General features: G+C 42.0%; 2 protein-coding genes across 2 annotated transcripts; one reads left to right on the forward strand and one right to left on the reverse strand.

Annotated features, from left to right (window-relative positions):
* The first annotated feature begins 550 nt into the window (after window positions 1-550).
* avpr2l (arginine vasopressin receptor 2, like) lies at window positions 551-1752 on the forward strand. The gene is made up of 2 exons (XM_013138528.2): window positions 551-1403; window positions 1640-1752. The coding sequence occupies exons 1-2, from the start codon at window positions 551-553 to the stop codon at window positions 1717-1719; spliced, it is 933 nt and encodes a 310-aa protein (XP_012993982.2). The 3' UTR covers window positions 1720-1752.
* Window positions 1753-11326: 9574 nt separating this feature from the next.
* Window positions 11327-14196, reverse strand: LOC105024874 (THAP domain-containing protein 5-like). The gene is made up of 3 exons (XM_010895130.4): window positions 14033-14196; window positions 13501-13687; window positions 11327-13152 (listed from the first exon to the last, which is right to left on the reverse strand). The coding sequence occupies exons 1-3, from the start codon at window positions 14113-14115 to the stop codon at window positions 12331-12333; spliced, it is 1092 nt and encodes a 363-aa protein (XP_010893432.3). The 5' UTR covers window positions 14116-14196; the 3' UTR covers window positions 11327-12330.
* Window positions 14197-14228: the final 32 nt, after the last annotated feature.

Raw genomic sequence — 14228 nt, forward strand, 5'->3', positions numbered from 1 at the left:
TCCGTATTAACTTTGGTGTCCGCCACGACAGTCATCGCCTGATCACGGCACTTCACGCGATACACGGGATCACGCGATATTTCTTAACAGGTTGCGTCGACTGCTGGGCCGGTGAAACGGGGTGTTACGGCTCCCCTACCCCTAACATCAGTACCCTAACTAACCGACCCCTAACACCAGTGAAACTGCTCTTTAGTGGTGAAAATCGACAGCCCAGAATAAACCTAACTAGACAACACAAATTACATCAAAACGGCTGTATTACACTACACTACTAATAAATAAATGTTAAAACACTATGCTCGTAAATCCTCAATACCAATCATATTGATTTAAATATAAAGGAGTATCCTTTAGGTATAGATATAGTCTGTCCTCTTATTTTCTGGAGGAAAAGCGCTGCACTGGCTTACTTGTTGCAGCACTTGTTGCTGGTGGTCAGAGAAGCAGTGCGTAAAATGATAGACGTGGTTGCCGAATTGTCAACCGGATTCTGAGAAAACACACATATATTACCAACAAAAAAAACAAAGAAATAGTGCAAGTGAAAATGACTTCACAGCTAAATTATAGCGGAAACAGCAGTACAGATCTGGAAGACCAGGGAGATGATAAAACCATTCAACCCGACTTTGCGATTCTAAAAGCTGGAGTTTTGGGACTGATTTTTGTCGTGGCCACATGTGGGAATTTATGCCTTCTATATACACTTTGGACGAAACGAAAACGAAATACAAGGACCCAACTGTTCCTCCTTCACCTGTGCTGTGCAGACCTAGTGGTGGCTTTCTTCCAAGTACTCCCGCAGCTATGCATAGAGATTACGCACCGGTTCCTGGGTTCAGATTTCGTTTGCAGGTTGGTGAAATATCTTCAGGTGGTCGGCATGTTCGCCTCAACATACATGATAGTGGCCATGACCATAGATCGGTACCACGCAGTCTGCAAACCCATGGTGTCGTTCTTTAAGGGTTCTTTTAGGAGGTACGTCGCCATCGGGGCAGCGTGGCTTATCTCCTTGGCTTTCAGCACCCCGCAATTATTTATCTTCTCTCTCCAAGAAGTAGAGGCAAACCTGTTTGATTGTTGGGCGTCATTTATCGAACCGTGGGGGTCCAAGATATACATCAGCTGGATGACTTTAGCAGTTTTTGTCATACCGGCAATCATTTTGCTGTTCTGCCAGATTAAAATATGCACGGGGATATACTTCAACATGAAGAGAAAGGCGCTCCAGGCTAACACGAGCGACGGGCGCACGAGCGCCAAGGGGGTCTCGAACGCGATGTTGAAAACGGTCAAAATGACTTTTGTGATCATTATGGCTTATTCAGTATGCTGGAGCCCCTTCTTTGTGGTTCAGTTGTGGTCGGCATGGAGTCCCACTACCGCGCCCACAAATGGTTAGTCACAGGATATAATTTTTTTATTAGCCAGGCACCAATCACTCAATCATCAGATATATATTTTCATTTAAAATAGCCTAACCTTTAAACCCACATAACAGTGGCTTATTTGTAGTGCCAATTCTGATATTAACCTAACAGATTAATTATTACAAGTGCCGTCTTAGTTATCTAGGTCACCGTCTTGGTGAATACCTTCTGCACTCTGTGTCTCACGAATCTTTCTCTTTCAGGTCCCATGTTTGTCCTAATCATGTTGTTGGCTAGTCTGAACAGCTGCACCAACCCCTGGATCTATCTTTACTACAGCTAAGAGACATACTCACTGCTCATGTCCTGTTATCGCAAACCTTTACCACCCATTGTGTTTTACAGTGCAGTCCATAAGTATTGGGACCGACACACAAGTTCTGTTATTTTGTCTCGGTAGCCTAGCGCTTTGGGTTTTAAATTATACATTGATGTTAAGCATTGACTTGGGTGTAGTTATGAACCATTCATAAATAACAGCACGTTGTGTACATAGTCCCCTGTATACGGAGGTATTTGGACAATTGGCCTCACAGCTCTCTCTTAATGGGCGGTTGTATTTGTTTGCATCATTAGCAAACATTCCCCTCAGCAAGCCCACGTGCACACTTCACCAAACGTCCGTGTCTCCTGCTGAAAAAATCTGGGGAGGATTTTTTTCTTCAGATTTGGCACACTCCCTGCAAAAGGTCTGTGCATGAGCGTGATCATTACTGGATGCACAACATAGTTATCAAGGTCTAGTCTAGTTTCTAGTCTGCTTTGCATATGGAGGTGTTTGACAAAACAAGGACCGAAGAAGTGTCAATGCAAATCACTGTCAATCAACCAGAGACACAGTGAATATATTAGACATGCCAAAATTAACAGTTTGGTAAGTTGCAAAGAAAGAGTAATGTTTCGCTCAGCAAGGGCAAATTACCTGGTGGACCAAGGAAGACATCTATGGTAGATGACTGAAGAATGCTCACAATAATGACAAAAAAACTGTCCAAAAGCTCATGAGTACAGAGTACTGTGTGTCACTACTATTCACAGATAACCACACCAGCAAAAGTAGAGAGGCTAGACTGCGGGGTATGAAAGCATAAGTTATCCTCCCAAACAGGATGGCCTGAAAATGACTAAACGGAGCGTGTAGAGTTCTGGGAAAAGGTATTGTGGAGAGATGAATATTCACATGAATGAAAATGTGGTGGAGCTGGTGTGTTTGACATGTGTGTTCCTGCAATTCCTGATGCAATACCCTTTAAGCAGACAACATGCACATTAACTTTAGTCACTGGTTCATTTGAAATCCAACGTGCTGGAGTACAGAGTGAAAGCAACTAAAATTTCAAATGTGTGCTCTGTTTCTGTATGTTGTTTGGTACTAGCAGCAACATGTCACCAGTTAAAATTCTGGGTATGTGTAAATGTACCTTGAGAATATAGGCACAGTCATTGATTGTCAGCCATTTATAAAGCTGGTCTCTGATTATTATTTAAATGTGATTTTAAATGGACCATTCAGGAAGACTCAACACATTTTTGGAAAGCCCTTATGATGTGTCTTTCTGTCCTGCAGAAAAATAAGAGTTACGTTTTCAGAGGAAAGAAGATTATTTTATTCAACATGAGAAAGATAAGGTATACCCTGAGATTTCGATTTAGCCCGATAAGTGTGATTTATTGCTTTGACCTTTCGATAAGGTTCTTTGATCGCGATAAGAGTGCCACTTCTGGTCATTTCTTTATGACCATACAGTAATTTCCAGATGACCTATTGTTTGAGCTGGTGTCTTCAAACTGGTCATTCTGGGTGGGATTAATATGTTTATAACCTTCCCATAGCAGAAGATGTCTAGGTTGTCCTTGGTATTAAAGGGGTCTTATTGAGCATATGTTTAAAAAGGTGTGTGTGCTGACTAAGGAGTCCTTGAGATGCTTCCTCAAGGATGGGGGGTTGCCCAAGGTGGGTGAAGAGGGACCCATTGATTCATACATGTACATTCTTCATTGCTAGTTCTGCTTACAAATGGCAGGAAAGAGCCTGATTTGTCTTTACTCTGACATAATGAATTAGTTCAATATATACACCAATCAGCCACAACATTATGACCAGTGACAGGTGAAGTGTATAACACTGATAATCTCGTTATCATGGCACCTGTCAGTGGATGGGATACATTAGGCAGCAAGTGAACATTCAGTCCTCAAAGCTGTTGTGTTAGAATCAGGAAAAATGGGCAAGCATAAGGATCTGAGTGACTTTGACAAGGGCCAAATTGTGATGACCAGGGGCAAATTTGATGTTTTCATTTGAGTATTTGTTTTTATGTTACTGTTTTCATATGTTTTTCTTTGTAAAGCACATTGAATTGCTTCGATGTATGAATTGTGCTATACAAATAAAATTGCTTCGTTGCAAGACGACTGGGTCGGAGCATCTCCAAAACTGCAGCCCATGTGGGGTGTTCCTGGTCTGCAGTGGTCAGTACCTATCAAAAGTGGTCCAAGGAAGGAAAAGCAATGAACCGGTGACAGGGTCATGGGCGGCCAAGGCTCACTGATGCGTGTCGGGAGTGAAGGCTGGCCTGTGTGGTCCGATCCAACAGACGAGCGACTGTAGCTCAAATTGCTGAAAAAGTTAATGCTGGTACTGATAGAAAGGTGTCAGAACGACCAATGCATCGCAGTTTGTTGCAGATGGGGCTGCGTAGCCGCAGCCCATTCAGGGTGCCCATGCTGACCCCTGTAATGCTGAAAGCACCTATAATGGTCAAGTGAGCATCAGACCTGGACTACGGAGCAATGGAAGAAGGTGGTCTGCTCTAATGAATCACATTTCCTTTTACATCATGTGGATGTCCGGGTACGTGAGCGTCGCTTACGTAGAGAACACATGGCACCAGGATGCACTATGGGAAAAAGGCAAGTCGGCGGAGGCAGTGTGATGCTTTGGGCAATGTTCTGCTGGGAAACCTTGGGTCCTGCCATTCATGTGGATGTTACTTTGACACCACCTACCTGAGCATTGTTGCAGACCATGTGCTCACTTTTATGGCAACGGTATTCCCAGATGGCACTGGCCTCTTTCAGCAGGATAATGCGCCCTGCCACAAAGCAAAAATGGTTCCAGAATGGTTTGAGGAACACAATAACAAGTTCAAGGTGTTGACTTGGCCTCCAAATTCCCCAGATCCCAATCCAATCAAGCATCTGTGGGATGTGCTGGACAAACAGGTCCGATCCATGGATGCCCCACCTCACACCTTACAGGACTTAAAGGATCTGCTTCTAACGTCTTGGTGCCAGATACCACAGCACACCTTCAGAGGTCTAGTGGAGTCCATGCCTCGATGGGTCAGGGCTGTTTTGGCAGCAAAAGGGGGACCTACACAATATTAGGCAGGTGGTCATAATGTTATGGCTGATCGGTGTATGTATCAATGAGTCCAAAAGTATCGTAACTGTACTACAGAAAAGACTTATTTCAGTCACATGCTGTGATTTCAAAATATTTTTTGCTAATGGAGTATTCCTAAATCCAGATGTCATGTTGATGTACAGACTGAGAAAACGCTTCTTGAGAGCATCACAAATCTCTGGTTCATCCTGGCCCACTTTTCTATCTTCAATTCTGCGCCCTCTTTCATATCACCACAGGTGTATCACTCAGTACCCAAGTCACTATTGTTCTTTTTCTTACGCAATCACAATTCACACTCTTCAAAAACCCTTACGTTTTATACAGATCCATACAGGACCCAGATCTTGAAACACTCACCCTGGGAGGAACTAAAAAAGTGCATTATTAAAATAAAATATATACACAAACACACACGCACGCACACAAACACACCACCTCCTGTTTACCTGTCTCTCACACAAGGTTATGCACAAAACACAAACCCTTTAAATCAATGGGTCCTCCTTCAACCAGCCATACTTGCCCAAACCCCCTTCACTGAGGAAGCATCTTTAGAACTCCTTACACTAAAGATGCGCACATGCACGCACACACCTTTTTAAACATGTGCCCGATAAGACCACTTTAATACCATGTACAATCTAGACATCTTCCACCTTGGGAAGGTTATAAACATATGAAACCCACCCAGACTGACGCAATCAAAGGACCGTATTGAAAGGTCAAGGCAATGAATCAAGCTTACGGGGCTGAATTAGAATCTCTGCGGATGACTTAACTCTCTAGCATGAGTCTGAGATGTAATGGATGCTAGATGTGTTTCCGCTACAATTATGAAGAATAAATATTTGACTTAAAAAAATAAAATTGTTTCTTCTGTTCTGCGTGTTCACTTTCATTCAGGACTTAACTACGAAAAAAAACATAGCTATGATTTTTTTCTACATTTTTTGCATTACAACGATAAAAAGATTTGATGTGAATCAATTCATTTCCTAAATAATTATTAATATGTTCAATGTTAAAGTTCCGTTTTTTTCAAATTTACAGGTTTGTGAAATATATGCAAACAGAGAACTCCAAGCATTTGCTTATCCATGAACCCTATCGTGTTTCAAATAACATTTTACAGAGTGGTAAACATTTCAAAGAAATCATACCCCATTACTAACCTAGAGGCAATAATCTTCCTATGATTTTGCAGTTGGAAATATTCCCCAGACAGCTCTTAATCCCCCGCATTGGGGATCGTGACTCTGTTATGGGTTATATAATGATGCATTGTTAGAACTGGATCTGTCTGTGGACTGCTTCAGTTTCCATGGATGACCAAATCAGCCATGATTAGAATTAAATAAATAATTGCCCAGATAGTACATAAACAAGTGCATTAATAAATTAATAAATACAAACAAAACCAGACAGGAATAATTGAATAAATGCGTAAAAAAATGCATAAGTGAATATATGAATGCACCCATAAATAAACAAATTAATGTATATATATTGATACAATAATCGGGGCATTTATTTACTAATTTAAGGCTAATTACGGCAGGTGTGGGCCTCCAAATCTGTCACATTTAATTTTACATCGCAAACAGCTGAACCTGACTTGAAAAACCCCAAAACATTCAGACAAAATAACTAGGGAATATATTCTAATACACTTCTAATATAATCTAATAGAATTAGCCTTTTAAGGACACTCTATCTTTCAAAATCTCTTTGAAAGCTATCATACTGAAACTAAAATCACGAGGATGCATTCTCCAACCAATGTTTTCCTGAGACATAACTTCTACCTGCATAATACTTGGATTTAGGTTTATATAATTTCTGGACTTGGGTATAATACTTGGATTTAAGCAAGTAAGTTTATTTATATTGCACAATTCATACATAGAAGCAATTCAATGTGCTTTACAATGACAATAAAGATTTAAAAAATGCAATAGAATTAAAACAGTCTAGATTGAATCTACAGTTTTAAGTGTTGAGAGGAATAAAGCAAGAGGTTAAAAGCAAAATGCCATGTTTAGTCACAGTTCAATGTGGTTAACAGGGCGAACTGAACCAAGGTGAATTAAGGCTTGTTAATCAAGTAAATTATAAATCCATCAGTTTTGAGTCATGCCTATCAGGGCTGAAGTGAAGTTCATTCAATAAACAATGAATGGATGTGACACAGAACAACAACATATTTCATTTAGCATCAGACTTTCACAGGCCTCAACAGGAACAACAAACTGCGTAGTTTAGAATCAGCCTTTCACAGACTACAATGGGGGCACAAAACCTCTTCGTTTAGCTTTATCCTTTCACAGACTACCACCGTAATACCAGAGCACCTCGTTAAGCATTAGCCTTTCACAGACTACAGCAGTAAAAACTAAATACTTTAATCTGTCTTTCACAGAGCACAACAGGAACAACAAGCCACTCTGTTTGGCAATAATCTTTCACGGAGTACAACAGCATCACGGTAAGTTAATTATTACCGTAAATGAAGCAGTCAAGCGCAATCTGTGCCTGGTTGCAAATGTCATCCTGTTGCATCTGAAGTGCACCGCAATCCTGTCGATCAACTGTTCTGCACTGCTCAGGGAATAAAGTGCAGTTTGGCCTTGTGTTGCTAGGGATGGAAGGCACTTCTCTCAGGGAATGAAAAGTTGACCTCTAAGGACTGCTTCTTAAAGACATTTCAATTCTGATAAATACAGTATAAACCGTTCATTATTTAACCGTTCATTATTAAAAAATGTATTGTCCTGACAATGTGGAAGTGGAAAACACCTATGAACCTCTTGCGGTGTACTGACGGAGCAAATGGAAAGGAGCTTGGGTTTTCCAGAGCAAACATCTAACCTCGGATGTTCATTTGAAACCTTACATGTGAACTTGTGTGAAACCATTTGGTTTTAGAACACTAAACATGATCAAGGTATGTACTATTATGTTTTCAAACTGCTTTGCACATTATCTATTCATGAAACAGTTCACATCGTAAAATAAATATTGCATAATCCACTCGAGAACAACAAATATTCCTTAAATATGTAATAGTCAAAATCAAGGGTTGCTTGGGATTGCTCAACAAAGCGAGCTGAATAAGTTAATAAACCTGCCTACTGTAGGACTCGACTATGTTGCTTCAGTTCAGACTGCCATAAAGCCTGCCCAGTGGCAGTAGGCATTCTCGATAGGGGCTGGGACATAAACAGGATTAGGCTATCACTTGGCAACAAACAGCAGCACTCAGATAACTAGGAAACTGCCAGAAGGCAGAAGAACGCAGTATAAAATCAGTCCGCCATTTTAAGGGCCAATGGGCCAGTTAGCATTCCGTAATGAAACAAATATTGTTTTCCTAAGACCGATGAAATGGTGTTGTATACTCTGTGAGTGTGTGGACCCTGAATTGGCTAAAAAGATAGGGGTCCAAATTATATTTCAATACTTTGGCTTCCTCCCACAGTGAGGATAATAGCTCCGAATGTTTAATGAATTTAGAAAGCCTGCCGGGAGGAGCTGTTGGCTACTTGTAAACAGCTCATACAATTCTAATAGCTTCAACTGATTGTTATTTGGAACAATCACATTAAAGCTATTCTCATAAGCTCCGATCCAACTGGCTAAAAGACCAATTAGTGAATAAAAGATCACAACTGGGCCTTTGGTGTGAAAGCAGTCTTTAACTAAGGCTCAATACAAAATGTTTTCAGAACCATTATATCCATCATGTTTACTTCAGCCACGATGGACAGGGACAATAAAGCATAAAAATGTAATTCTTGTACTTGTTTAACAAGCCATAATTTGACTTGACTGACGGTATTGTCTAGAATAACCAATGTACTGAGAACTGCATCAAAGATGGCAACCTATACATTATCTGCATGTTAGCGGTGGGTCATTAAACAGAGCTATGAGCTAAAATAACATGTTGCAAATACAAAGGAACTGTATTTGGAGACCAGCTGATACAATGCTTATGGGGCAGTTATGTTAGATAGTTGAAATAATGTGTTCGGAGCCAAATATCTGGACCCATTGTATATCACATTGGACGTTCTGCATTGTAATTTCATAAAATGTACTGAATAGCTGCAGTAAAGAGGCATGACAGTGTTTCCTAACATTTATTAATCAGCAATTATTTTGGACGCATAAAATTGAGAATTTCTGTAGGCCAACAGAAGGTGCAGCAGCCCCACAGGAAAAGCTGTACCCCCCCGTCTCCATCAAAAGAACCAGATGCAAGCCTCAAGCCAGTACTATTATTATAATACAATAGACTATAATTCTCCTGAAAATACAACGCACTTACAATTCAATTTAAAACGTGATTTATTATCCATCAGAGATTTTGATTAGCGGCCATATTTGAACGGCCCGAAAGCGTAAACAAAAAACAACTTTCTTCCCAGCCTGATGCAGAGGAAAGGGTGGCGTTATCTCAGAAAATGTTGACTATAGTCACGACTGAAACAAAACCCCTGGAATCCGCGTAAGGGATAGTCAACGACCGACCGGGATGGTTGCCACTGAATTCCACTGTGCTGGTGGTTCCAATGCATAGTCGCGGTTTGCCGAGAGATCGGCAGAATTTAATTTGCGGGCCAATCTTCGTTGCAACAGGTGCAGGGCTGGGCAAAGACATTGAAGGGCCATGGGTCAAACTGAGTAAAAAAGGTCTCCTCAAATATATGCGGGGGGGGGGGGGGGGGGGGGGGGCTTCCTCGTTATTGTCCGACTCCGTAATACAGGCGCATGCCCGTATGAGAATAAATCGTGTCGTGTGTCCACCGATGAACGATGGGCAAAAAGGGCACTTGTCAAGTCAGAGGGGGGAAATAGCAGAGGCTCAAACCTGCCCTGGGGTCTATCTGTGCCCGTGCCTGAATAGATGCGTCATTTCTATAGGAACTCAATCATGATCTTCTCCCCAACAATTAGACACCCACAAAGAAACAATTGGAGAGCACCTGGCAGTAATTACAGGCTTGCAAACCTGTCATCCATGGATTGGAGTGGTTGTGATGATGTGTTCACGTTCCCATGGCAATTCTAGATTGAGTTCTATTTGCAAATCTTGAGAGCTGAAATGGCAACTTTCTGACAATGTTGTTGTGTGTGTGTGTCTGCATGTGTGTTTTTGCACGTGTGCATGTGTGTGTGAGATCCAGGTCTAATTGTACACATGTGGGGACTTGAAGTAATCACAAAGATAGTAATCACTGATGTTAAGGTATGGGTTAGGTCAGTGGTTCCCAACCAGGAGTACTAGGACCCCTGGGGTACATGGCCTCTCCACAGGGGGTACTTGAAAACACTCATGACACCATAGGCTTACTAATGAAATTAACATGAGGGGGTACTTCAGGGTTAGAGTAACTGAAAAAGGTTGGGAACCACTAGGGGATATGGAACATGGATGTGGTTTTCCGGTCCCCACGATAATGAGAAAAAAAAAACTATATTAGTGTATGTCTGTGTGTGGGATAAAGCGAGAGAAAAAACGACTTTTAAGAAATATGTAACAACAAATCTGTCTATATTATTCCAAACAATTTCACTAAAGGTTAACTTGTACCAGCCAACATATGGGTCCCTGGATTGCCTCTTGGTTTGGGTGGGGGTCCCTGGACAAGAAAAGATTGAAATATTGAAAAGATTGAAATACACACCTGGTCCAAAAGATCCTTTGTAAGACCTTTCCAAAGTGTTTTCCAACTTCACTAAACAGTTTTAACAGTGACTGCGCTGGTGTTGTCGCTAGGGGTGATGATGCCGATTGAAAACAAAGGCGCCCACGGCTTTGACCGTCTCACCCGTTACTTCACAATGAACACATCTGAAACAAAGTATATTCACCTGAGCATCATACAAAAGAAATATATGTAATGGTCTCCTTTCCTGCATTTTATATAGCACAGCATTTTTATGTTATAGTCTTTTTTTTCCAAGGGTGACAATATTACCGAGGTGCCCTCTGGTTGCTGAGGTGAATGTCAACCTTTCATCCATCCAATGGGAAAATCACGAGGTCACGTGTTGGTCTTCACAGTGGCTGGACATTGAGTAAAACGTTTAACCTTGCCAGGTGCCTTGAGTTTCCTCTGCTGAAAACGGAAACATCTTTCAGTAATCTACAGTCTGCTCGTAGGTTCTTTCGGGTGTATTGAATCAGAGAAGAGGCGAGCACAACTGCATCTTAATGAACGTGATTAAGACACATTAAGCCTAGTCTAGAAACAAAACAAGCTCAATGGAGATTTCTATTGAACCTGATTTTTTGTTGTTGTCCTAGACTAGGCTTAATCCGTGTCTTCAAAACGACCCATAGGATTTACACTGTAAAATTTGCCAATGGAGTGTGTGGCGGGTTTTAAAACAGTCATTGCCATGAGCTGTTACAATGGGTTTTTCAGCTCTTCTATACACCCGGTAACATCCACACCCCCTCATTTGCATGTTTGACTGTTCTAGGACCCGCCACACCCCCTCATTTGCATGTTTGACAGTTTAAACCACATGCATTAATGATAAATTCACCAATTTAATTAAAACCTATAAGTTACACCTAAAATGGTGTTATCGTCTCAACAACTTTTTTTTACTCATGTAGTTATGGCAATAAAATAATACATTAAGTGAAACATTAACAGAAGTCTCTGCATGACTGTAGATTTTATGATATTCAGACACGATCTCATTGAATGAAGTAAGCAACTATCTTTAACACAAATGAGTTCCTTAAAGCTCTACTGACCAGACTCATCTGACGTTACGTGTCTGCGTCTAAACCTGACAAAACAAACGGACATGGTGAGGGTTTACCCATATTGATGGAAAGACATCACACCTGGTAAATAGCCCTCCTCAATCGACATCCCCCTTGAGGGCTACCACCATATTAATGTGGTCAACCTTCCCGACAACCCTGCTGGAGTCCAACAGGAAAGCTTTTGTAGGTCCTCAGGAGAATCAGAAGATTCTTCAGCCGGAAGATGACATTTGACCACTTCAAAAACGGACAAAGCCTCAATGTTGCTGCCCGTTATGACAGGAATAAAGTATAATAAAGTCCTCTTTCCTTCTCTATGAGCCAACCCCCACCCTGTCCTGGCTCCTGAAGACACAGTGCCATCTAGTGGTCACATCCTACTGGGTCAGGATGAGGATTAAGGGCAATAGCGAGCGACATACAGGGCGTGGACAAATTAACGCAAACACCTAGCAAAATTAACATTGAGGTCCTAATCAGAATTATGTCCTTGATATTAATAAATTGTTAGGTGTTTCTGTTATTTTGTCGTCCACCTACAAATGTTGCTTCTGTAATATTACTATTTGCAAACATGTAAACAGGTAATAAATAAGAACACGTGATTGAGACTGTTGTAACCCAGTGACAGCTGTACAAAAAAATTAAAGACAAGCCACAAATGCTCACAACAAGGCACAGCGGTTAAGACATTAAAGGAACATAGAAGCGATATAGTCCTCAAGTACTCTCTGTTTTTCTTTGAAAACAACACTGTCCTTCTTCAGGTGTGCGATCTCATTCTCCAGAGATCGTATCTTGGCGATGGTGCTCTCCTCTCTCCTGTCCAGCTCCATTATCTTGGTGTGGAGGCTGGCGATTTTACCCCACAGCTGTTCCTTGTCCGTGTCCTGTCTGGAATAGGAGTGCTCGTACACAGAGATGTGCTCCCCCTCTACAGGACCCTCCCCCTCCGCGGGACCCTCCCCCTCCGCGGGACCCTCCCCCCAGTCTCCGACCCCCGCCTCCCTCCTCAGCTCCAGTGGGAAGATCCTAAACGTCTGGCCGAGGGCCTGTAGCGCGTCCACTGTAGCCTCCGCTTCCGAGAAACGTCCGACGGGCTCGCAGCAGAGCACCGCGACAGCGGAGTGCAGCGTTTCCAGCTGATGCTCCAGGGTCTGGGTTTCACCGAGAAGGTCCAGGCAGGAGGTTGTCAGTATCGCCTCGGTATCTCCGGGCAGGTCTCCGGTTAACTCGCAGACCGCGGCCTCCGGGACCTTTCCAGTAGGAGCAGAGGCCTCGGTGTCTGAAAGGAGACGTCTTGCGTATGATGGCGTGGCGACCGTAGCATCACTGGCGTCCTCGGGGACAGGAGTGGCACATTTAGCGACAGGTTCAACTCTGACTCTCCTTTTCAGAATCAGAGGTTTCCTCTTGCTGGACGGGTAGGGGGATTGGATGAGTTGAATGTTAGAATCGCACATCCTGGCTTTGGGCTTTGTATTCTTCCTGCTAGTGACTGTTTTCTCTTCATCCTGAGGTAAATAGGTGATGGTTATGATTTAAGTGGTCATATATTTAATTTAAATGACTTCTGAACAAACCGTTGTTTTAATTTTTTGGTGAAAATAAACTAAACTAACAGCAAACAACAACCAGGATACCATAATTTTGTGATGTAAGCTAGAACTCAATAGATTGCCAGGTAGACTTAATTACTTGACCAGGAACAGAATGGTTGCCAGGATGCCAAAACTTCAGTTAGACCTTGTGTGCATAAAACGTATATATAAAATGCCGATGCCAACTGCCATGTTCTATACGAACAGAGATATCAAGTTCACTTATCAGTTACAGCTTTGAAATGTCTTTGTTCTACTTACACCTGGTGTGTGTGGGAAGATGGTAGGAACGGACGTGTGTTTTAGGTAACGTATACCCCAGCGCAGATCAAAGCAGTCCTCAGTGAAGTGCTCACTACACAGATACTGGTGTCTGCTGGGCGCCCAGTCCTCCCGCTTCATGTTGTCCACCCAGATCTGAAGCCGGTCCTCGTCTTGCAAGGGGAACCTGGGAGGAGACACAATTTAAGTGTACAGAAACGTAAATATTCCCTAGTTTGATTTTGTAATCCATCCAACTGGCTAGGCATTAATACTCTAATACTCAGCACAGGTGTTTTTTTTAGCACAGGCTGTAGTCAGAGAAATAAAACAATTCATGCAATATCAGCCATGTGTTACTGATAATGTACAAGAGTAAATGTTTTTTATGAAACAGCAAGCTAGCTACTTGTTCTGAATGCATTGCATTGTTTGATACACAATGGCAATGTCAGGAACCAATAATTCTAACAAGTTAGTTGTGCTTTACTCCATCCGTGCATGAAAACATTTAGGTAAACTGATAACTTACGGGTAAAAGCTTATTCTCTTTTTGTCTTTTGAATGTGTTCCGCCCCGGTTTTTGCAAAGTTTTACAGCACAGTAACGGGGCATTTTTTTTTACCTGAAAATGCATGAACTGTATGTACACGGAAGTCTTTCCGTCTTCGTCTGCGGTGACACTTGAGTTGTGGACCACCACTTTAACAATTACACCGCCAACTAGC

Source organism: Esox lucius, chromosome 18 (assembly GCF_011004845.1).
Source record: "Esox lucius isolate fEsoLuc1 chromosome 18, fEsoLuc1.pri, whole genome shotgun sequence".
NCBI classification, from domain to species: domain Eukaryota; kingdom Metazoa; phylum Chordata; class Actinopteri; order Esociformes; family Esocidae; genus Esox; species Esox lucius.

Excerpts from the sequence above, each read along its gene's own strand:
- avpr2l (XM_013138528.2), top strand. The coding sequence starts at position 551 with ATGACTTCACAGCTAAATTATAGCGGAAACAGCAGTACAGATCTGGAA. Across the intron at positions 1,404-1,639 it reads CACTACCGCGCCCACAAATG|GTCCCATGTTTGTCCTAATC; the intron begins GTTAGTCACAGG and ends TTTCTCTTTCAG.
- LOC105024874 (XM_010895130.4), bottom strand. The coding sequence starts at position 14,115 with ATGCCCCGTTACTGTGCTGTAAAACTTTGCAAAAACCGGGGCGGAACA. Across the intron at positions 13,688-14,032 it reads AAGAGAATAAGCTTTTACCC|GTTCCCCTTGCAAGACGAGG; the intron begins GTAAGTTATCAG and ends GTCTCCTCCCAG. Across the intron at positions 13,153-13,500 it reads TCTTCCCACACACACCAGGT|GATGAAGAGAAAACAGTCAC; the intron begins GTAAGTAGAACA and ends TATTTACCTCAG.